Genomic DNA, 23,016 nt, shown 5'->3' with positions numbered 1-23,016 from the left:
ATTTAGGTAAAAAAAAACCCCTAACTTATTATATATAATATAGTTTTTCTTCCTCAAATATTAGTAAATATGTATTTTATTTAAAATATTATTTATATCTAAATACATGAAAAGATTAAACTTTTTTTTCTCAAATTTTTAAAGGTTTTTGAATTATTTTATTTATACTTTAAAAAAATAAAAAAAATTTAGTATTTGTTTAAATTTAGAGTAGTTATTTTGTAAAAATTAGAGTTAATTATTTAAAATTTTGTGTTAAATATTAGAGATATTTTGTTAATTATTTAAATTAGTGGAATTTAAATTATTAGAGAAATTAGTATATTATAGAAAATATACATTGAACATCAGTCAGTGTAAATTAAATTATTAGAGAAATTAGTGTAAATTTATTGTGCTTTAGTTTTTGTATTTTTTAATTTTAATTATTTAGAGTTATCGATATTACTTATTTAATTATTTGTGATAAATTTTTGTAGCTTTTATTGTTAACTATTTAGAGTTATTGATATTAATTTTTTAAATATATTAAGCTTTTAAATATATAATATTTTGTAATAGATGTACATAAATCATGAGACTCCCTTTAATTTTAGTCTCTCACTTAGTAATCATGGGAATCACTCATGTTTTACGCTTTTTGGTATAAAACTAAGATTGGGGCCACTATTTATAATAGGATCCCGCTAGGGAGACAATGGACTATTTATACAATGTGTACAATGGGTTATTAAGTTAGAAAATGAACATCCTCCTTACTATCTAGAATAACCATCCGAGAACTAGCGATAATAAACATCTTCCCAAAAGCTTAAACTAATTTTGGGGTTCACCAAGGATCGAACTCTTGACCTTTCAGATCTAACACTCTAATACCATGCATGATACCACTCATTCCAAAAGCTTCAGCTGATGGATAAAAATAACACTAATGATTATATCTCTAATACTCCCTAAATCTCCATTGTACGCATTGTATAAATATTCCATTGGCTCCTCATACTTTCCCTTTATAATAAGAGAAAGTCTAGGGATAGCATATTTTGTGGTTTTTTGCCATTAATTAGCTATCAATGATGTTTTTAATAGTGTAAAATCATTCAATTTTCTTTTGATGGTTAAGTATTGGCCAAAATTTAACAAAAGTGCTGGCCCTAGCACTCATCTTTTTTAAAATTTTTATATAAAAAATGAGAAGACAAAAATATCGTCCTTTATCATTTAGGATAATATAATAGTTTTTATACTTAGTTAATTTATTTAAGTAATTTACCCTAAATAATGTCTCTCTCTGATGACAAATTGCAATCTGCAAGCATAATTCATCAGCACGCACTGATCTGCCTAACCTTGCCAAAGTGGAGGGCTTGTTTGCCACCTTATAGAGTTCTAGAGGTATGATCTCATGAACTTCTACTTCCTCTCTATTCATGATACTATGGATCATGATAGCCCGGTCTATTGTAACTTCAGACCGGTTGCTAGCAGGAATGATAGAGCGTTGGATGAACTCCAACCATCTTCTAACCACAGGCTTGAGGTCAAGCCTTCTCAGTTGAACCGGCTTGCCTTTGGAGTCTCTCTTTCATTGAGCTCCTTCCACACAGATGTCCATGAGGACTTGGTCCAACCTTTGATCAAAGTTGACACTTCTAGTGAAAAGGTGAGGATCTCCTTACATTATTGGCAAGTTGAATGCCAACCTCACATTTTCCAAACTGAAATCCAAATAATTCCCCCGAACCATTGTGAGCCAGTTCTTTGGGTTCGGATTCACACTTTGATCATGGTTCTTAGTGATCCATGCATTAGCATAGAACTCAGCTAATGAAGCTAATAAAGACTGAAAACAAGGTACAGATAGGCATGACCTTGCTTGTATATCTAAACCACAAGTCCACAACATATATATTAGGATTTTGAGAGTTAAAAAGCAAAATAACTCCAATCATGACGTTATATATTTAATTTTAGAAAGAAATGTATAACAACAAAAAGAAATCATCAAATGCACGGTGACCATGCTTTAATTATTTGTTCAAAGGTGAGGAATTCACAAACACAAACTTACCACTAAGTCACAATTTTAATATGAAATATGTTATGGGGATAATAATTTATTAGAAAAAATCTATGTAGGATTTATTTCACACCCTTGCTAGATATCAAATAAAATAAGAAAACATAGTTTTAATTAATATGAAACAATGAGGGTGAATGGTATACTAATAATTACACATTTCTTGTAATATATAAATACAATAGTATACTAATGTCGTTGTTGTTGACATGAGGTAGACTATATACCTTAACAATCAAGGAAGATCATTAAATACAAGAAGAGGATCCTAAAACATTATTAGAGTTGCTGCAAAACATCCTTCATTAATTCAGGGTTGGCCCTTTGAAACTGAATTAATTCTTCAAGGGTAATATAGCCATCACCATCTGCATCAATCTCATCCATTTGATAGCTAACTTCCTCCTGCGAAGTTAAGCCAAGCACTTTGAGAGCATCAGCTAACTCCGTCAACGATATCTTGCCGTCGCCATTCACGTCAAAGCGCTTGAAAACGCGCTCACATTCGGCTCTGTCTCTATCATGAGTTGACATAATATTTTCTTTTCAATTTCTTGATGATCATCAAATTAAAGGCACCTCTTGGATATGAAAAATGAGGATATTGTTGAATGAGTGAGTCAAGTTTAAGATTGAACCAATGGGGGGTCATTGACTCGGTCTTCTTTGCTTAATGAACGGATGGCCTTTACATGTTCATGCAAAGCCCAAATTCAATAAATTTTGATTGGTATGAGAATTTTACGTGACCGACCAACCACATTGATTTTCAAGTCTCAAACTTTTCTTTGCCTTTCTATAGCCAGCAGTGCCCGATATACATGCCTTGACTGACCTAATTAGCAAATATATACGTGTGACCAAGTTGAGTTGAATATTTGTCTCAAAAAATGGGAGTATTCTGTGGCTCAGCAACGTAACCTTTAATTTGGGATCGAGCGAGGCTAAAGCAGAACTGGGGCATTCTCTCTCTATTTCATTTGTGTATAAATGTATTCATGGTAGCCTAAGTTGAAGAGCGTTAATACTTACCTTGTTCAGCATTGCATCGCTTTATCTCTAGCAGAAAGAAGCTTCAGACAAATCTATTTTGTATCTATCATATGCTGATAAATACTCAAATTCGTCTCTGAATCATCATTCATTCTCTAAATTAGTCCCCAAATTTTTTTTTAATCAAATTCATACTTCAAAGATTTTAAATTAACCACATTAGTCTTTCTGTCATTTTTTTATGACGCCAAAATTTGTTAATGTGACACGTTAAGTGATACTACAACTAACACATAAAAGTCTTAATTGACTATTAGCATGATAAATTTATAAAATTAGATCAAATCAAAACCTAATTAAGAGGAGAACTTGAGATATTTCCTTAATTTGGGATTGATTTGATTTAATTTCATAAACTTATCATATTAACCACCAATTAGGATAATTAAATGTGTGTTGTGGTATTATTTAACTGTCACATCAATCAATTTTGACGTCATTCGCAAAGAAGGTGGCGGAAGAACTAAAATGACAAACTTAAAATTTTTAAAGGACAAATCTTATTAAAAAAATCTTTCAAAAACTAATTTAAAAAATAAGTAATCTTTTGGATATTAATTTGACCATTTATTCATCTTATGTGCTACCATATGTCTCTACAAGTACAATTACCATCAACAAATCTGTGGTATCTGTTAACATCCCTCACAATAATTTCCCTCTGTAAAATTCTGGTCATATACTTAAAAGCTTCATGACAATCCTTACAAATCCTCAAATTCTTCACAATTCTCAATGGCTTTCCTGGTGGTGCAGACCCACATAACACACCAAATGCCACTGCCAACTTCTCGCTGTGATGCCACAGAGCCTCCTTTCTCTTTTCTTCCTCCACATTGTGCAACAACTCATCCCAAATTGGAACATATCCCAATTTCTCAATCTCCCCCATGATCTCTTGTAACTTGCGATAAATTTCCGCGGATCTCTTATGCTTCCAGTCCCCTGCTGCAAAAACATGTACTTTTCCCTGAATTTCAATCCAGCTTCTCCCTCCTTGTTTCTTCACCCTCCGAACTCTCAACATTTTCCTCAATTCTGCAACATCATCCCACCTTCCTGCAGCTGACAACACATTGGCAACAATAACATAAGCCGAGTCATCAAGCGGTTCAAGTTCCAAAACCCTCCTGGCCATAGACCAAGCCTTATCGGCTTCACCATGAAAAGCACAAGCTGACAGCAAGGCTCGCCAAACTGCAGCATCTGGCTCATATGGCATTGTCAATGCTACCCTCTCTGCCTGTTCCAAGTGCCCAGCACGGGCCATTGCACCTACAAAGCAAGTATAATGCACCAGAGTTGGCTGCAAACCATAATCCACTTTCATCCTTGTCAACCACTGGTCAGCCTCAAGAAACATTCCAGCATTATAGAGTGCTGTCAACATTGCCAGAAAACTATACTCATCCGGCACCAGTCCTTGGCATTCCATTGAATCAAACAGTTCGGAAGTAGATTTATGATCTCCTTGCTGGGCATAACCGGCCATCATAGCATTCCAACCCACTAAATTCATCCAAGCCAAATTATCCTCAAAAACCTGCCTTGCATTCTCAACAACGCCGGCTTTACCATAACCATCAACCAGAGCACTGCCTACCACCACATTTGAATCAAACCCAGCAACAACCGCATGCCCGTGTATCATTCTACACTGCTCCAATGCTGCCAGCTCAGCAGCAGCACGCAGACCCCCCGAAACGCTATGCTCTGTGGATGCAAAACCACGATGCCTCATGTCAGCCAAAACCAAAAGCGCATCCACAGAGCGGGAATTCTGAGCTAGACCCACGATCATAGCGGAATAACAAACACTATCTCTATCAGGTATTTCATCGAATACCTTGTGTGCGTGGTCTGGCATACGGCACTTGAAGTAAAAACTGAGTAGCGCAGAACCGGCAAAAGGATCACTGGAAAGGGCGAGCTTGAGGGAGAGGGAGTGGAGGGAAAGGGCAAAGGGGAGGGCAAAGAGTGCAGCTGAGGTGCGGAAGAGGGAGGCAAGGGTGCGATTGTTGGGGAGTGTTGGGTGGCGAAGCATGGAAACGAAGTAACGGAGGGCGAGGAGGGTATTGGAGTGGGCGGAGACAAGTGCGGTCCATGACACAACGTTGGGACTCCGGATTTGGCTGAACACGCGGACAGAGTAGGACGCCAAACTCTCCAATTTCGAGTAAAGCGTTACCAGATTGTTGAATGTCGCATTGTCCGTTGCAACTGATTTTATAGCCCGTGCGTGAATTGCACGCGGATCAGTCTTAGTGGGAGATGGAGACGGTGGCAGCGGCCGCGGTGGCGCGCTGAGGTCATCATGTTGCGCCATGATTCTCTCTCTCTCTCTACATAAAAGAAGCAAACTTTATTATTACCAAGGTTCTGAAAACCGAACCGGTCATCGAACCGTTCTAGCTACTGGTTTACTGGTTTATAAGTTCAACCGTAGTTGAACCGAAAAAACCGTTTTATAAAAAATAATAATTAAAATATAAATAAACACACAAAAATATAATTATAGACTAATAATCTTTAAAATATTATCCAAATTAAAATTATTACAATCAACCACAATATTATAATCTCATCCAAATACAAACACAAAAGTCAAATAACAAAAAAAATAAATAATCAATCACAAACCATTCAATTATTCACCATATTCATATTACATGTCAATTTGCTGCATAGAGAATACTAACATTTTGAGTGTTGTTCACTCAGCAATAGAGAGTATGTAAAGGTAGGATGGGGTGAATTAGAGAGATGGTGTATTGAGGCCACTGATGAAGTGAGCACCAATCAACCATTTGAGATCATTCCTTCTATTCCATATTTATATCATAACCTGAATCTGTCATGCACAGTATGTTGGCTCAGCTTGGGAGGAACTGAAACATATTGAGCAAGCTGTAGGATTCCTAGTAAAAATCAGTTTTACAGAATCTTGAATTCATATTCAAACAATCAAACGAAAAGAAAGTCAATATTGCTCATCTTCCATTCAATTCTTAATCTCAGGTATTGCATTAGAAACCCAAAAAAACATTTAATGAAGTAACAAAGGAGCTCTGCCCAATGAGTGTCCTCTTTTCAATTTATAGCTACCTGTAGATTGATATACCTCAATTCCATTCTCTTTCTAATAACAAGAACAATTAATTAAGATCAACATCATGAACAATTTATATACTTAACAATTTATAAAATTAACAAATTATCAAAAGGTCAAGAACAACATAACAACTTAACAATCTAAAATTTAAAAGTTAAGAACAGCACTAAAACATTAATTTATCAAATTAACAAGTTAATAAGATCAATTAGAATTGAAAATCAAAATAACAAGAACAACTAAAGCTTTAAAATACAGCAAACCAACAAGAAAACAAAAACTTGAACAACATACTAATCATTAAAAACAACAATTAAATAAAATAATAACTGAATAATTAATACAAAAAAGAACAAGTAAAGGAAAATAAATTACTTTAGGCTGGAGCATGTTCTGAAATTCGAACAGAAACAGAACGGTGGTACATGACAGCAACCAGCAACCAGCAATTACAAAACAACAATTACACTAACATTGGTACACTATGAAACAGAGCCAGTAACCAGAGCAATTACAAAAAATCACAAAATATTAAAATGAAATTTTGAACAAAATTTTCAGAAATTAAAAGGAAGAAGAACCAAGTATTCAGAAATTAAACAGAACCAGTAACCAGAGCAAAATTAAAAAGAAGAGCCAGTAACCAGAGCCACTAACCTTCCAAGCAAACATGAGAAGACGGAAATTCCAGGGAATAATCTGACCAGCAACACCGATCGGTTCATACAATGTTTGCACATGATATTGCCCATCAGCAATGTTTTCAATGTTTGCAATGTTTCCAATATCAATATTACAGGCTTACAGCAACCCATTAATCTCATAGATAATTTGCATAGTGATACACAATAAAAAAAAATTAATAGTAGCAAGGTTGAAATCAAGGATATCAGAAACAAATCACAGATTAACTGATTAACCAACAAACTAAAACCACAATTACAGTTACAAAAATAAAAAATACCTTCGAGGGAAGGGCTGCGCGATGGAACAGAGCAGACGCCGCTGAAGGGACAGGAGCGCGGTGGAACAGAGCTGGCACGGCGGGACAGTGGCTGCGCGATGGAGGCTTCGACGATCGAACGGTGGCTGCGCGATGGAGGGAAGGAAGTTTGCGACGTTTGCTGCGCGAAGGAAGGGAAGTGAGGGAGCAGGCGGTGGCTGTTCAAAGTTGGAAGTTGCGACGGCGACGGTAGCAGGCGATAGTTGGACGGAAGTGAGGGAGTGAGGGAAGAGCAGGAGTTCGATGAGAGAAGCTCTGGACAGTGGCTAAGTGTGAGAGAGGCAAAGAACGCGTTTTGGTTAGAGATGAAGTTAGGGTTCGGGGCTCCTCCACACAAAAACGACAGCGTTTCAGCAAAATTCAAAAAACCGGCCGGGTCACGGTTCGGTTCGATCGACCGGTCCCCGGTCGGTTCAACGGTTCAGCGACGATTTTTAAAATTTGCGGTTTTAGCATCTGATCGATTCGTTTTTTGTGTCGGTTCACGGTTCAACCGGTTCGACCGTTTTGTGATTTTGAAAAAAAAAAAAACCAAATTCTGAAACACCCCCTTCCCCGAATCAAGATCCCAAGAATCATTTGTGCACCCCCATTCGCCCCTTCTGAAGCAACGCGAAGAGAACCCTAGCCCTAGGATCCTTGCCGCCGCCGTCTCCAGGTTCTCGGCGCCTCCACTTCTTCCCCTTCCCCCTGTCCGGAACCCAGGTAGCACGGCTCGTCATCCCCATCTTCCCTGGCTTCTCTATTCGTGGCTTGGAGCAGCTCGCCGTTGGGTCACCGCTTGCCGTCGCCTCGCCTATCGTTGTCGTCTCGCCGGTTGCGATCCGTGTCTCCGTCGAAGGTTAGTGATGGATCTGTTTAATTTTGCTTCTGGTTACTGATGGCTCTGTTAGTCTGTTTAATTTTGCTTCGCATCCGCCCCTTCCTTTTAATTTTGCCATGGTTAGTGGTTACTGATGAGTGATGGCTCTGTTTAATTTTGCTTCTGGTTACTGATGGGTTTGTTTAATTTTGCTTCGCATTCGCTTCTTCCTTTTAATTTGCTCTGTTTACTGATAAGTGATGGCTCTGTTTAATTTCTGAATGCTTTGTTCTTCTTGTTCTTTTTAATTTCTGGAATTTTTGTTCAAATTTGTGTGTAATGTTTTGTAATGTTTGATAATGTTGCTGTTTTGTAATTGCTGGTTGCTGGGTGCAGGTTTAGTGTCATCACTATTTTGGAGTGTTTATGTACTAATGTTTGTTGCTATTTTGTCATTGCTGGTTGCTGGTTGGAGGTTTAGTGTGATTATTGGTTAATGTTTTGTAATGTTTGTTGCTGAATGCTGATTGTTGAGTTCAGATATGGTCTTGTTGCTGAATGCTGTTTGTGCTGAATGCTAAATGTTTGTTGCTGAATGCTGCTGCTGTTTTTAATTTCGTGAATGATTTATTAATTTCATTGTTCTTAACTGCTGTTCTTGTTAAAAAATTTGCAAATGATCTTTTGATTGATTATATGCCTCATGTTTTTAATTTCACTCTGCTTCTAGGCTTTGAAATCAGTTTATGATAACTGATGCAATTATTTAGTTGAATAACTGATGTAATTATTGAGTTCAAGAGATTGAGTTTTTCTGTTCTCATTATTAGTAAGACATGGATAGTTTAGAATTTTCTATTTCTTTCCCTTACTTCTAAAGTTCATTGTTTCAGAAGGTTTAGTGTTGGCTTCAACTTTCAAATGGGAATTGGGAGCTGGTGAAGATAATAACATCTTCTGGAACTGTTGTTTTACTGCCTGATGGAAAAGTAAGATTTGATCTAGAATTACCATAGTACACAGTGATGTTTGTTCCATCTAGCTGGACTCAGTGAGACAACTGGAAAGTGTTCTTTTAATTTAACCTTGTTAATCATATCTTGTACAATTTTGGTTGCCATAAATCCCTTCAAGAAAGTTCTTCTGTATGGTAATGATTATATTGAAGCCTACAAGCGTAAGAATTAAAAGGGCCTGTTTTGTTTTACTTTTTGACTTGGCTACATTAAGGCTATATTCTCTATTTTTAACTTGTGCACTGCAATTCAATCCAACTATTTTTAAAGGAAGTATAATTATGTTAAATGTCAACATATTTGCTGTAAATTTGAGTATTTTGATGATTAATTACATTTAGTTGGTGATATTTTATATAGGTTTTAAATTTGAAAGATACTTTATGATGTTTATTTATAATTTATTTATTATTTTATTAAGGAACAGTTTTTTCGGTTGAACCACGGTTAGACCGGTTAGACCAATAAACCAGTGAACCAGTGACTAGAGCGGTTCAATGACCGGTCCGGTTTTCAAAACCTCGGTATTTGTTTTTGCCAAAAACTTGGAAATTGTTATTGAGTATTTTTTCAATCTATTTTATTTTGTTGTTGGAAACTTTTTGTTGAGGTCTTGTTGGAAATTTGTAAATTGTTATCGAGTATTTGTTCAATATATTTGATTCATTGCTGGTTATCGATTCATTGTTGTGACTTGGTTAATTTGGTTAAATTATACTCAGCATTGTTAATCATTGCTGTTTATTGATTTATTGCTGACTTGGTAATTTGGTATTGTTGCTGCCTTGCTGGTAATTTGGTATTGTTGCTGTCTTGCTGGTTATTGATTCATTTATGCAGTTTGATGCAGTTTGACTGGTGATGAAGACAAACATATCAAGATTATTACTCGGAAAAATGGAGCAGTGTTGATAATTGTCTTGGACATAAAGTGCAGTCCTGTGGAACCTATTTTTGTATCTGCAGCAGATCTGGAGGGTATTTATCAAATTTTATATCATTTTTTGGTTGACATATTGATTTTTTTGTTTGGTCATTTGATATTCTATTTTAACAGTATTTTACTCCAATTTAGTATGATTTATTACTTTTGTTTCCAATTCTATATATATGGGGAATTGGTTTGTTAGCAGCAGGACAAAGTAGCACAATTACAAGAACATATGCAGGACAATTCATAACTGAAGGGTTTTTGAAGCTAAATATAAAGAAATGGTTAAGGTCATTGATTACACACAGCAAGAGTAAGCCCTAGCTACTTCCCAACCCAAAAATCCAGCTTCTTGGACGGCACCGCCGCCGCCGCCGTTCGTCTGTGTTGGCGTCTCAGCGGCCTCTTCCTTCTCCTTCTCCACGGCGTCTCCCCTTTCTAGCTCGGCACGTCTTCCATTCACAGGTGAAATCGCTGCTCGAGGCCTTCAGCTGGTGCGCCGTGGTGTCGCTGTCGTCCCGCTGTCGTCTTCCTGCTGTCAGTGGAAGGTTAGTGAAACTGTGATTTACTGATTTGAGGTTATTGGAAAGTTGAGTCTGTTACTCTGTTTCAAGGATTTGAGGTTGAATTTGTGATTTGTGATTTGTGATTTTTGGGTCTTTTGTAATGCTGTTGATTTGAGTTTGGAATTTGTGATTATTGACTAGTGACTTGTTAAGCTACTGTTTTGTTATGGCACTGAGTGTTTTGAATTTGGAATTTGTGATAAGTGATTTGTGATTAGTGATTAGTGATTTTATTATGCTGCTGTTTTGAATTAATTTAGGGGTGATTATTTGTTATGCTGCTGTTTTGATGGCTTTGTTTTGTAATTGTTAGTTGCTGATGGCTTTGAAATTTTTGTTCAAATTTACTTACGGCTCTGTTTTGTAATTACTAGTTGCTGATGACTATGAAATATGAGGGGTTGTAACTTTAGTTAAATCAACACTAATTTAATGGCCACTTTAATTTCTTAAGAAAATCCTTCTCTCATTCACTTTTTAGATTTTGTTCTATGTCTAAATCTGGAGAATTTGTAAATTTTTGTGCCTTGCAAATGAATGAATGATGATGCAGGTAACATGAAAGACAAATTTTGCCGGATGTAGGTGAAGATATAGATGAGATGTATGATGAATTGTTTAAAAATTATGGAAAAGTGGTATTTAAGAGGAAAGATTAAAAGCCTGCTACTGCAGAGGTTGATGATGATGCCGAAAGCCTATCGTGTAAGCCTCAAAAGCAGTATATTAAACTTGCAACTTCGTTTTTATATGCAATCTATCACTTTTAGTGTCGTGTGTCTTATATCAGGTTTCTTCTTGTATTTTGATAAAGATCATATGGAAATAAAATCAAATGCTGGTTGTTGCTGAATGAGTAGGTAGCTACCTGCCAATGCCATATATAAATAAACTGATGAACGATGATGATGGTAGTGGAAGGAGAGTCAAAGTGTATAGGTAGTTGGTGATATGTTATGCTTTCTTATTCAATGACTACTTGTTATGTTGATACTTCAACTTGGAAACAACACTAGATCTTGTTTATGGCTTGCTCAACAAGAAGAATATGTTGCTAAGAGAGCTCTCTTACAACAGATGAACGCAACGTTGTCTAAGATTAAACCGAAAAGGTCATCTTGCAAGGTTCAGGTTCATGTTCAGTTAGCATAATACCACAGAATGATCAACATTTTCTAACTGAACTAGCTCAACATTCTTTTGAAATTGATAATCCTTTGTCTCCTTACATTTCTAGATTAGAATCTGAGGTGTTAAATGATCCTGTTAACCCTCAAAGTCAAAATTTAATATTTAGATATTTCTTTTTACTATTTAACCTTTGAGTTTGTATTTGGATAAGATCATATGAATTTGGTTGATGATTTTTTGTGTAGTGTTTTAAATTTGGAAGATATTTTAGGATGTTTATTTATAATTTATTTATTATTTTATTCTAAAACGGTTTTTTCAGTTGAATCACTGGTTGGACCGGTTGGACCAGTGAACCAATGAACCAGTGACTAAAACGGTTTGATGACCAGTCCGGTTTTCAGAACCTTGGTTTTTAGGTCTCACCTGTTGTCCTCTTCCCCCAACGCCACAAGATAGCGCCACCGCTGCCACCATCATCACCACAATCCTTCTATGCTGTTGTGGAAACGAGTCCATTTCCACAATGCTTCCGGACTGCTCACAAGGTTCCTCCCTCGCCGATCGCAGCACCACTGTTCCGCTGACGCAGACGCCGTTGTCGTCACGCGAGATCTCCCTAATCGTAACTGGCGACTCCCCCTCCGTTTCTGCGTATGGGTCGCACTCAAGTTCGAGAGCCTCGTGGACCAGCATTCCCGTAACGAGGTAAGTTGCACTCTCGCCACTAAGGAGTGGTGCTCCCTTTACTGGGACGCGCTCCAGCTTCTGAAGAAATCTGGGATTTTCGTAAGTTCTGAATCTGTTAGAGCCCTCATAAGGACCTATTCCTATATGGATCTTGCTGAAGAAGCCATTCAGTGTTTTGATAGAATGTCTGAGTTCAATTGTGAGCCTGATGCTCACGCCTATAACACTATCTTGAAGGTTGTGCTCAAGAAAGACTTGTTTGTGTTGGCTTTTTCGCTCTATAATGTTATGCTTAGGTCTAATTCTTTGCCAGATGATCACACTTACACTCTCTTGATTGGTGGATTCTGTAAGATTGGAAACTTCAATGCTGCCCTGGAGATGCTCGATGATATGAGCAAGAGGGGTGTGCTGCCTGATGTTAAGACGTATACGGCTATTATTTATGGCCTCTGTCAGTGGAAGAAGGTTGATGAGGCGTTTAGGTTGTTTAACACTATGAAAGAAAATGGGTGCTTGCCTACTTTGCGCTGTTATAATGTCTTGATTGATGGGTTTTGTATGAACGGGAGGACAGATGAAGCGCTTTCTTTGCTGTCTTTGTTGAGGAAAGATGGTTTTGCTCTTAATCTGCAGAGTTACCGTTCTCTGATAAATAGCTTCATTCACGCCAAGAGATATAGTGAGGCATATGTATGGTACACCAAGATGTTTAAGAGGGGAATTGTGCCGGATGTTACTTTATATGCTATCATGATACGTGGTTTGTCCGAAGAGGGTAGGGTTGGTGAAGCTGCAAAGATGTTAGATGAGATGATTGGGATGGGTTTAGTACCAGACGCCTATTGTTACAATGCATTAATCAAAGGTTTTTGTGACATAGGTCGTTTGGACCAAGCTAGATCTCTTCAGCTTGAGGTTTCCAAGGACGAACAGTTTCATAATGCTTACACCTACACCATTCTCATCTGTGGCATGTGTAGGAATGGAATGGTTGGAGAGGCACGGGAGATATTTAATCAGATGGAAAAACTTGGATGTCTCCCTTCAGTTGTGACCTTCAGTGCTCTGATGCATGGCCTTTGCAAGGCTCACAGAATTGAGGAAGCACACCTTTTACTGCACGAGATGGAGATTGGGAGAAGCCCATCTTTGTTTTTCCGGCTTTCTCAGGGTTCTGACAGGGTTTTTGATAGTGTTAGTCTCCAGAAAAAGGTGGAGCAAATGTGTGAGGCTGGTGAAGTTTTGAATGCTTACAAGCTTCTCAAACAACTTGCTGGGAGTGGGGTTGTGCCTAACATTATCACATACAACATTTTAATCAATGGTTTTTGCAAAACTGGTAATATCAATGCTGCTATCAAGCTTTTCAAGGAGCTGCAACTAAAGGGGATCTCACCTGATTCTATTACTTATGGGACACTTGTTGATGGACTTTATAGGGCTAACAGAGAGGATGATGCCTTTAAGATCCGTGAACATATGTTGAAGCATGGTTGTCAACCTGGATTATCAAATTCTAATGCCCATATGAGCTGGTTAAACAAAAAGGGGAAGGTCTCGATGGCCTTCAATCTTTACTTTGAATATCTGAAAAGCCTTCCGAGGTGGGATAATGATTCAATCAACGTGTTGGAGAACCATTTTATCAGAGGAAATGTGAAAGAAGTAATTCGAGGCTTACTGGAAATGGACTTCAAGTGTAGAGATTTTAATTTAGCTCCATATACAATTCTAATTACTGGGTTCTGTATGGCAAAAAAGGTAGATGAAGCATTAGCTATATTTTCTGTTCTTGGTGAGTTCAATATTAATATCAATCCTACAAGTTGTGTACATTTGATTGATATTCTCTGTGAGGAAGGGAAGCTGGATGATGCAGTAAACATATTCCTCTACACCCTAGAAAAAGGTTTCATGTTGAGGCCAAGAATTTGTACCAAGCTCCTCAAATGTCTCCTTCTTTCGATAGATAAAAAGGACTATGCTATTGATCTTGTTGACAGGATGCAGTCCAATGGATACTGTTTGAATTCACATCAGTATGACAAAGCAATGTACGTTATTCAACGGTTAAGGAGAAGGAGGAGCAATAAAATGCAGAATTTTGAAATGATTGAATAACTCCGACTATTCAAGATGGATATCATTCTTTATTTCGCTCCTCATTGATATCCTGTTAAGGGAGAATGGTTATGAATCGGGTTGCTTGCTACACTTTCAGGATGAACCAAAGGTACGGTTTATTACTTATGTATATGCTGAAAGTTGTCTTATCTTTCCAGAGTTATGGTGGAATAATTTTAGGGATCATTTGTCTCTTCACCCTAAGAGATTCAGACTAGGGAATGAGTCACCTGGAACTAATAAATCCATATACGCACTTCATACTACTAATTTTTCTTCATTTCTAAAAGAATTCAAAGAGTGAGAGGGAGTGAGTGGGGTAGTAGTTCGTTTAACCTTCAGCTTTGAGGAAGCTTAGCATGTGCTAAGAAATGTGGACTCCCAGTGAAATGCCCAAATGGTTTCTTGTTTTTTCTCTTTTTAGAGTACTTTCACCTTTCTTCCTTTTGTTGGCATCAGATAACTCTCTATTCCCTTGTATTTTTTGAATTTAAGTTGGTCTGTTTTAGGCTTTCTATTAGCAAATTTTATTTTTAATTTTCTAATTCCATGGTTTAATTCAATTCTTATTTCTTCTAGTTAGCTTTTAGCTGAGTTTTGAAGCATTTTAAGCGTTTCTTTTACTGTGTTTTGCAGGTACAAGGGATAGGAATGCTTAGCTGCAATATCTGGCTTGAGCATTAGGCCCGAGCCTAGCTATGTTGCGAGTGTGCTCGAGCATGGTAAAATTTTGACAATGTGCTCGAGTACAGCATAAACACACTCTAGAACAACAATGCATAAACAGAAAAATCTGTTCTCAAGCTTAATGATTAGTAAAATGCCCCTTAGTAGGTATAAAGTCAACATTGGTGCATGCCTAACCTAACCTAACCTAACCTAACTTCTTCCCAGAAGACTAAGGAAGCTGAGGAAAAGTGTTTGAGAGAAGACTGAATGTTTTGGAGGTTCATTTGAGGCACTTGAGACTTTCTCAGGCTCGTCTTTGTATCTCATATGGAGGATTCCACCTGTACTTCATTTTCTTCACTTTTCTTAATATCTTTGTGGTTCACTTTCCCATAACCTGATGTGATGTTTAAGAGTGTGTACCATAAACTAATAGGATTTCCTTCAAATTTAGAATACCTGAGAGTGAAAATTGGATTGTATGAACATGCTAGTGATTGAGAGTTACTACAAGTGACTACTCATCACCGCTTGCCCTGCTTTGTTCAATGTCTTTTCAGTCATTTAATTGTTTCTCCTCTTTCCTACTTTAAGTTTTGCTCAGGAGACTCTAGATGTTCCAGATTGCTAGGTTTTGGAATTTGGGTACAAAAGATGCTATGCTCTTTTGCCTATTCTTACCAAAGAATTTGCTTCTAGTTATATGTTTATAGGCAAAGTATTTGATGGAACTCTCCAAGAGAGCTCCATTAGATGGAGTTGCCCAATTATTTACAAAAAGGTCCCAACTCACTATGATATATTTACACCCCAAGCGACAACCAGCGGCGAGATCTTAAATAGCAGAACAAACTTGAAAATTGATCTGAGACAACTTCTTGGGACAAAACCCTGTTATCCAGGATGTTGCATTCGCTTCCCTCTCTTGGCGTGTATAGTTAAGCCGAAATTGAATGTTAATCTCCCAATTTGCTTATATAGTCAATCTCTACAATCTCTAATATACTCCATTAATAGTGTGTTATGTAGTTTGTGAGTTTTATCATTGTGTATGTGTTGTAATCACTGCTACCACTTGCACTGTTATTGACTATGTAATCATATCTAGCTTTGTTAAAGTGTATAAGAACAAAAGGATCAACTTGCTATACCAGTGAATCTCTCTCGAATTGCTTTCTAATTTGCCCTTGTAATTTACTTGAACTTCTGATTTGAAAATGTACTGATTCTTCAAGCTAAACTTTTATTACAGTATTCCTGAAATTTTCCGGTTGTTTTCTTTTTAAAAATATTTTTTTAAGAAAAAAAAAAGAATGAAATCCACCATTGAGTATATGCCCTCATGCCCAGATTTGCTTCTGTCTCATCTATGTTTTTTCACATCAAAATTGCCATTTTCTATTGGAAATCTGGACCTGTATGTGAGGTTGCATTGTCATAGTTACTTCCTAGTACAAGTACTTAATTGGAATAATCTGATAATAATGCGCTTGTTTGTGCTAGAATTTGTCTCAACTGTCAATTTCAGGTTCTGATGATATGTCCCTTAGTTGATATCAGGTTTTTCACTTTGTGGATTGTATATGGATAAAACTAGAAGTGGTGAGGATCTCAGCCATGAAGAAGATAAGGTTTTATTCTGGGATGATGTATCTTTTTTCAGTGGGGGCTGAAGACTCTCATGATGCAGGGAGTTTGCAGATGTTTGGAGTTAGACTTTGAGTTTGCTTTAGGAATATTACTCGTCTTTTATAGATTATGGTATAAAATATTTATAAAATCAAACTACTTTTATAAAAAGATTACAGGAACAAAAGTCCTCGTTAACTAAGAAAAATAGGATTTCTGTAAACAAAAGTCCTCATTAACTAAGAAAAATAGGATTTCTGTAAATCAAAAAATCAAATAATATGTTTTTTAGATATTTTTTTCATCGAAGAAATCTGAAATCGCTGTTGAAATCACTGCTACCACCGATGCCACCAATGCTGAAATCGTTGTGGCCGTTGCTCCTGTTCTCCAAAATCACTGTTGAAAAAGGGAAAAAGAGGAGATCTAAAATCGTTGTCGCGGCCGTTGCACTTTTTCTCTCTCTCTATTTGCTATGTCAATGGCAACAACAACACTCAATTTTACCGGTGTCGTCCCTTTTCCTCCTCTCTTCTTCTTTCTCCTTCTCCTTCTCTCATTCACTTTCTCTTCTTCTTTCTTTTTTTCTTTTCTTCTGAATGTGTGTGAGCTAGTGAGAAAAAGAACATCAGAATCAAAAAAAGAAAGAATGAGTAGTCTGAGAGAATAGAGATGGTGATACACAGGATTAGTGAGGTGAGGATAAAATAGTCAAAAGAATGATTTTAAAAATAATTTTAATGTTAAAAATCATTTTGAATTAAAAATGTCAAGAATGATTTTGATTTTGATCCCAAATTTTAGAGATTAAAACAATATTTATTTCTTATAATATATTTTTTTATATAAATAATATTATCTGATTTTTTAATTATATGTAATTATAACTTTAATGTATTCTTATAATTTTATGAATTTATTTGAATTATATTATTTTATTTTTTGTAGAACATAAAAGTAGAAAGAACTAGAGAATAAGAAAAAGAAAGAGAGAAAGATTCAGAAAAATTAGGAGAAAGTGAGTTTGTTAATTTTGAAAAAAAAAATATTTTAATTATATTGAAAGAATATTTCATATTACATTTTGATTTGTCAAATTAATAATATAAAATATAAATTATAAGTTATATATAAACTGAAAAGGATAAAGAAAAATAGAAAAAGGGAAGAGAGGTAAATAAGATAATGGAAGAAAAAAATTCATTAATTTTGAAAAAAAAAATTTCATTTTAATTTTAATAAAAGAGTATCACGTGACACGTTTTGGTTGTTAAATTAGTAATATAATATAGTTATATTTTAATTTTAATTTTAATTAGAGAATGTTATATTAATTAGTTATTAATAATAATATATAAAATAGATAAAATAAATAAAAGAATGAGATAGAAAAAAAGAGAAAAGATGAGAGAATTTTTTAGTTTAAAAAAAATTGATTTTAATTATAATAAAAGAATAATATATAATATATTTTAATTATAAAATTAATAATATATAATAAATAAATTTTATTGCTCATAGGTAAATATATCATAGTCAGTAGGAATTTTTTTTTAAATAAATTGGGCAACTCCATTTAATGGATTTCTTTGGAGAGTTCCTTCAAATACTTTGTCAATATCAATTCTTTATCTTCTTGTTGGCTGTTACTTTTTTTCTTGGTTTTTTCCCTGTACATAGTCATAGATAAAGATTTTTTCTTTTGTAATTTATCTATACATTGACGTATTCTAATTATTTATTCCAATTATTGATGAGATGAGATTTTTTATTAGACTTAATAGTATCATTTAATTCATACAATCAATTCTATTCGATAAAATAGGGTTTTTTCTTAAATATTTTATATTATATCTGATTTAAATAAGTTTATGTCTAGTAAAAAAATAAAAAATAAAAATAATTGTTTTTCTTTATTTTTTTAATTTATTTTCTCTTTTGTTCATCTAACTATTTTCAGTTTTTATGGTGTAATTCTCTTTATATTAGTTTATAATTAGAACTAATCCACTTATTATGAGAATTTTTTCTTGATTTGCAAGAGTTCTAGAAATTTTTTTCCCTTTTTTTTTTCGGTGAGTAGATCTCTCGGTTAATCCAAATTTGAGATAACGAAATTTAAAAGTGTTCACTAAAAATTAATTATTAAATTTGTTATTATATTTTTTATATAAATATATATTAATATATATATAATTTATATTTTAATATAAAAAATATTAAAAACATCAGAATTTATTTGTTTTGTCTATTATTTAATAATTAATTTAATTTTTTTAGTCTAAAAATCTAACAATATATTTTAGTTTATATTTTTAAATATTAATAACTAATTAATAATAAAAAATAATAAATTTAATAATTTTTAATATTTCTTTTTTAATATATATTTTACATTACTAACTAATTTTAATAATTAATTTTAATATATATGTATTATAGTTGACCAAAATTATCATGCTCGTAAATGCCTACATGTTTCATGTGTTTCCTTCTTGATAAGGATATCTTTTCAAAATACACTGGGAGAGTTATTGGTTCACACAATCACACCTAATTAGCATCAACTTGCAGAGATTATCATCATTCTACCCCAAGCTTCTGAGCTGATATAAAACTTGAAATCTTCTACTCATCAAAACTTGAAGATAAGTTCAATATCGAGATAAAAGAACTTGGAAGACCAGGTCAGATTCAAAGCTTTGTCTCTCCCAAGCAGCGTATCTATTGTGGGGTATATGGCTTGCAAGGAACTTGAGCTTGGAGAAATTTTGTCCCCCGCTTTGATTTTAGTTGATGAATTCGTCAGACATGGATTGCACCACCACACAAGCTGAAATCCACGTTCGTTCTTCCTTTTTTTTTTCTTTATTTTCCTCTCTTTTGACACATTGTTTTTACCTTTTTGTTTCTATGTTTGGGAATACCCCCACTCTCGTTGTGATGCTTTTTCAGGCCCATAATCTTTCTTGTATCGTAATTTTTGGTGTTTTTTAAAATTGTGGGAGTGTTTAAAAAGTTGAAAAAAATTCAAACTACCTAAATTGGACCCTCCAATTTGTGTTAAAAAAATTGAAAAACCTGAGTATACACCTCGGACTATGCGAGTTCTTCAGTCATGAAATTTTGCTTCACAAATCGCATGATCCGATTTGCAGTTGATGGAATTTAAAATCTGAAACGTGGAATTCGGACCCTCCATTTTTCTTGTTCTGGATAATTTTTTTTTTACATTAAGTTCTGCTTCCTCTAATCCCACAACGAGGTGAAGCACCCCTCCTTCTCGTACACGAGTCTAACACTTCCTTTACTTCCATATTCAAATTAAAAAGCGTGTATTTGTACGTTTCATTGCAATAAAGAATATCTTAGAGAGAAAAAAAAAATTATGATCATCGTCAATAGCGGCACCGGATTGATAAATTGGATTGTTATTTAATTATTTTGTGCCAACAAGTCAACAACCATCACTTTTGGAGTTTTGGTCACTGATAAAATTGTGAAAGAATAAGAAAAGAAAAGAATGCGAACTTTTATTGATTATTGATTGATTGAATTGTACTGAAGTGTGTTGTAAACTATGAGGGTAAAACTAAATATATATAGAGCATTGTCCTATGAAAGATAAAAGCAAATAAAGATAAGATAGAGATAAAGATAAAGATAACTATAAGATAAGATAAAGACTAAATTATAATTTAATTTGTGTATTCTGTTGGGCTGAATTTGTGGGCCACAAGACTTCTTTATTGTTGTCATGGGCTAATATAGAAGTGTAGTTTAATAGTCACACTAAAAAATAAGTAAAGTTCTCGGGCGATACGTCCAGGGAAAAAGAAAAGAAAATAGTAGTGGCTAAAAATGACTTAAAGAAAAAGTTATAAATAAACAACTCAATAATCGGTCGATTTTAAATAACTGCAATTAATAATTATTAATTTTATATTTTTTAAAAAATAAAATTTAAATAATTATTAATTAATAATAATTTTAAAAAATAAAATACAATTTAAAATATTTTTTTGACTTGAAGAAAGAAAGCTACCATTATTTGAGCTGCTCATTATTATTGCTAATTTGCTTATGTAAACTTAGAAAGGTTATATGGATCATTAATCAAGTTAGATTGATTTAGTATGTGACTTAGCTTGAGGGTGGTAGCAAGAGGAGATTCCTTATGCATTTTTTCAAAGTAGAGAAAATAGTTTCGTTTATAATGACGTTAATATATATGGTTTGGTTAAGCAAGAAAAATAATTTTACACTAAGAAATTAAATGCATGGAAATGAAATTGATAATATATCTAAAAAAGTAGTCGTTTATGTAAGCCAACGACATATACATGTTGATGAAATAAAGTATGTTTTCATTATGCAACAGCAGATGTTATTAGTGATCATCAGGAGAAGTAGTTTTGATCCTCATATTATCCAAGTGCGCTTTGCCATTGAGCTTGCGGGAAAAGTAGTCTTTGACGAAATCTTCCATAACCATTCTTCTAAACAAGGGTGGGTTTTCTTCACTTATCAAGCTCTTTGCTGGCCCAATCTCTGCCTCGTATTTTGGGTTCATGAACATGGCAATAGAAAGTCTCCCCTTTTCTTTGTTGACTACTACCCTATGCTCCATGCTGTTGTAGACCCCATTGCTTACTATCTGCTCACCAATTATGAAGTTCACTTTTATATTAATTCTTTGCCTGGTTGTCAATTGAATAAAGACTAAGAAAAAGTGCAAGTCTTATGATGAGTATGGTACTGATTTGTTTGTTTTCTCTAACTAGTTATTTCCCACCACATACTACTACACATGCAAATAGGATACATACTCCATTCAAAATATAAAAAAAAAAATGTATGTGAATCAGAACTGGATTCAATAAACCACGTGCTAGCTAGCTAGGTAGCTTTTTTCCATTAAAAAAAATGAAAAAGAACGTGTGGATTAGGCTTGTATTTTAATTTTTTTAAAAAAAATTAATATGAAAATTAAGAAAGAAAATAAAAAGAGGCAAATAAATAATATTGTGATTAAAATATATAAAAGAAAGAAAAAGGAATTAGATGAGAAACCTGAAAGATGTCACCAACCAAAACAAGAAAGGCGTTGGGGTGAAAAGACACAGGAAGCCAAAGGCCATGTTTCTTGATTTGGAGACCCTCAATTGCGTTGACCTGGTGAAGTATGGTTATCCCTGTCGAGTCGGAGTGAGGAGTCAAACCTAAAACTAGCTCCGGATTGGGGCATGGCGGATAATACGTCATCCTGGTTGTCTGCATCCCGTTGTCAAATATGTGATCCACTTCCTCTATCTCCATTCCAACTCCTTCTCCCAATATTCTCAGCAGCCCCATCCCGATCTTCCTCAACTCCGCAAAGTATGTCTCCAACGTCTCTCTCAGCAACAGAGGCAGCTTTTCGAACAGATCTGCCTTTCTTCTCTCCAAAGGGTTTATCACCATGAAGAACCTCTCCCCCCAATCAACCTTCTCATCCTTGCTTCTTTTCACGTTTCCATACCCTTGGAAATCTCCCTCTTCCACTTGGTATTTGCTTTTCTCCTCCTTCGACAGATTGAAGAATTTCTCCATCTCCACTTGCAAATTCTCTAGCACTTGAGGACTAACACCATGGTTCCGCACCTACACGTACGTCACATATATTACTGCCCTGCATAGAGGGAATACATATAATTCATATATTGGGATAATAAACTTAACCTGAAAAATCCCCCACTCTTTGCATGTGTCGTACAACTCGTGGAGTTGAGTGGTATTGTCGTTTCCAGCACAAAGCAGGGTTTTGAGGTCAAAGATGGGAATTGCTGCGGCTTCATGATCAGATTGGATAGCAGTAGGTTCCAGTTCGGGGCGTATAAACATTTCCGGTATTGCAATTTCTGGTTGCGATGGTGATGCCATTGTTGGTAGATAGCTAGAGAGAAAAGATCAATGTAATAATGAACCGTGCATGGCACCACTCTAAGGTGTCACGGCTATTTATGCAGCCACCACCAATCAAAGACAACATCACTATCCCTTGTGGACCTTTTTTTTTTCATTTATTAAATAGTTATTTAGATAAAGATGTTAAAAATATTTTTTTATTTTAAAATATTTTTAAAAATTAAAATTTAATACATATAATCAATTAAATTATTAAATTATGTTATTTTTATTAAAATTAGACCGAACAAATTAGTTTAA

The 23,016-nt window shown here is 34.9% G+C and overlaps 3 protein-coding genes and 1 pseudogene across 12 annotated transcripts; 1 reads left to right on the top strand and 3 right to left on the bottom strand.

Moving 5' to 3' along the window:
- Nucleotides 1-2,218: 2,218 nt before the first annotated feature.
- LOC148572717 (polcalcin Phl p 7 pseudogene) lies at nucleotides 2,219-2,616 on the bottom strand (annotated as a pseudogene).
- A 1,062-nt stretch (nucleotides 2,617-3,678) lies between these two features.
- On the bottom strand, nucleotides 3,679-7,555 carry LOC107632091 (pentatricopeptide repeat-containing protein At4g33170). Of its 6 annotated transcripts, none has more exons than XM_088508128.1 (4): nucleotides 7,210-7,531; nucleotides 6,903-6,944; nucleotides 5,833-6,051; nucleotides 3,679-5,475 (listed from the first exon to the last, which is right to left on the bottom strand). In XM_088508128.1, exon 4 carries the CDS (start codon nucleotides 5,457-5,459, stop codon nucleotides 3,717-3,719), a length of 1,743 nt encoding a protein of 580 aa, XP_088364254.1. In that variant the 5' UTR covers nucleotides 5,460-5,475; nucleotides 5,833-6,051; nucleotides 6,903-6,944; nucleotides 7,210-7,531; the 3' UTR covers nucleotides 3,679-3,716. The 6 variants fall into 6 exon arrangements, with proteins under 6 accessions (XP_088364254.1, XP_088364255.1, XP_016191217.1 ...); XM_088508129.1 differs by having other exon boundaries at nucleotides 5,833-5,984; XM_016335731.3 differs by having other exon boundaries at nucleotides 5,833-6,021; nucleotides 7,210-7,522.
- Nucleotides 7,556-7,793: 238 nt separating this feature from the next.
- On the top strand, nucleotides 7,794-16,328 carry LOC107632093 (uncharacterized). Of its 5 annotated transcripts, XM_016335739.3 has the most exons (7): nucleotides 7,794-8,089; nucleotides 8,944-9,039; nucleotides 9,907-10,044; nucleotides 10,200-10,545; nucleotides 11,117-11,268; nucleotides 12,017-14,620; nucleotides 15,148-16,328. In XM_016335739.3, the coding sequence occupies exon 6, from the start codon at nucleotides 12,190-12,192 to the stop codon at nucleotides 14,506-14,508; it is 2,319 nt and encodes a 772-aa protein (XP_016191225.2). In that variant the 5' UTR covers nucleotides 7,794-8,089; nucleotides 8,944-9,039; nucleotides 9,907-10,044; nucleotides 10,200-10,545; nucleotides 11,117-11,268; nucleotides 12,017-12,189; the 3' UTR covers nucleotides 14,509-14,620; nucleotides 15,148-16,328. The 5 variants fall into 5 exon arrangements, 4 of the variants coding, with proteins under 4 accessions (XP_016191225.2, XP_020975626.2, XP_088365046.1 ...); XM_021119967.2 differs by lacking the exon at nucleotides 11,117-11,268; XM_088508920.1 differs by lacking the exon at nucleotides 11,117-11,268 and having other exon boundaries at nucleotides 7,819-8,089; nucleotides 10,203-10,545.
- A 4,737-nt stretch (nucleotides 16,329-21,065) lies between these two features.
- Nucleotides 21,066-22,769, bottom strand: LOC107634820 (protein SRG1). Its single transcript, XM_016338233.3, has 3 exons — nucleotides 22,531-22,769; nucleotides 21,883-22,452; nucleotides 21,066-21,466 (listed from the first exon to the last, which is right to left on the bottom strand). The coding sequence occupies exons 1-3, from the start codon at nucleotides 22,729-22,731 to the stop codon at nucleotides 21,200-21,202; spliced, it is 1,038 nt and encodes a 345-aa protein (XP_016193719.1). The 5' UTR covers nucleotides 22,732-22,769; the 3' UTR covers nucleotides 21,066-21,199.
- Between the last annotated feature and the right edge of the window lie 247 nt (nucleotides 22,770-23,016).

The sequence above is a fragment of the Arachis ipaensis genome, chromosome B3 (assembly GCF_059453495.1).
Source record: "Arachis ipaensis isolate K30076 ecotype BB chromosome B3, ASM5945349v1, whole genome shotgun sequence".
Taxonomy (NCBI): Eukaryota; Viridiplantae; Streptophyta; class Magnoliopsida; order Fabales; family Fabaceae; genus Arachis; species Arachis ipaensis.
This window is presented reverse-complemented; position numbering and strand designations above follow the sequence as displayed.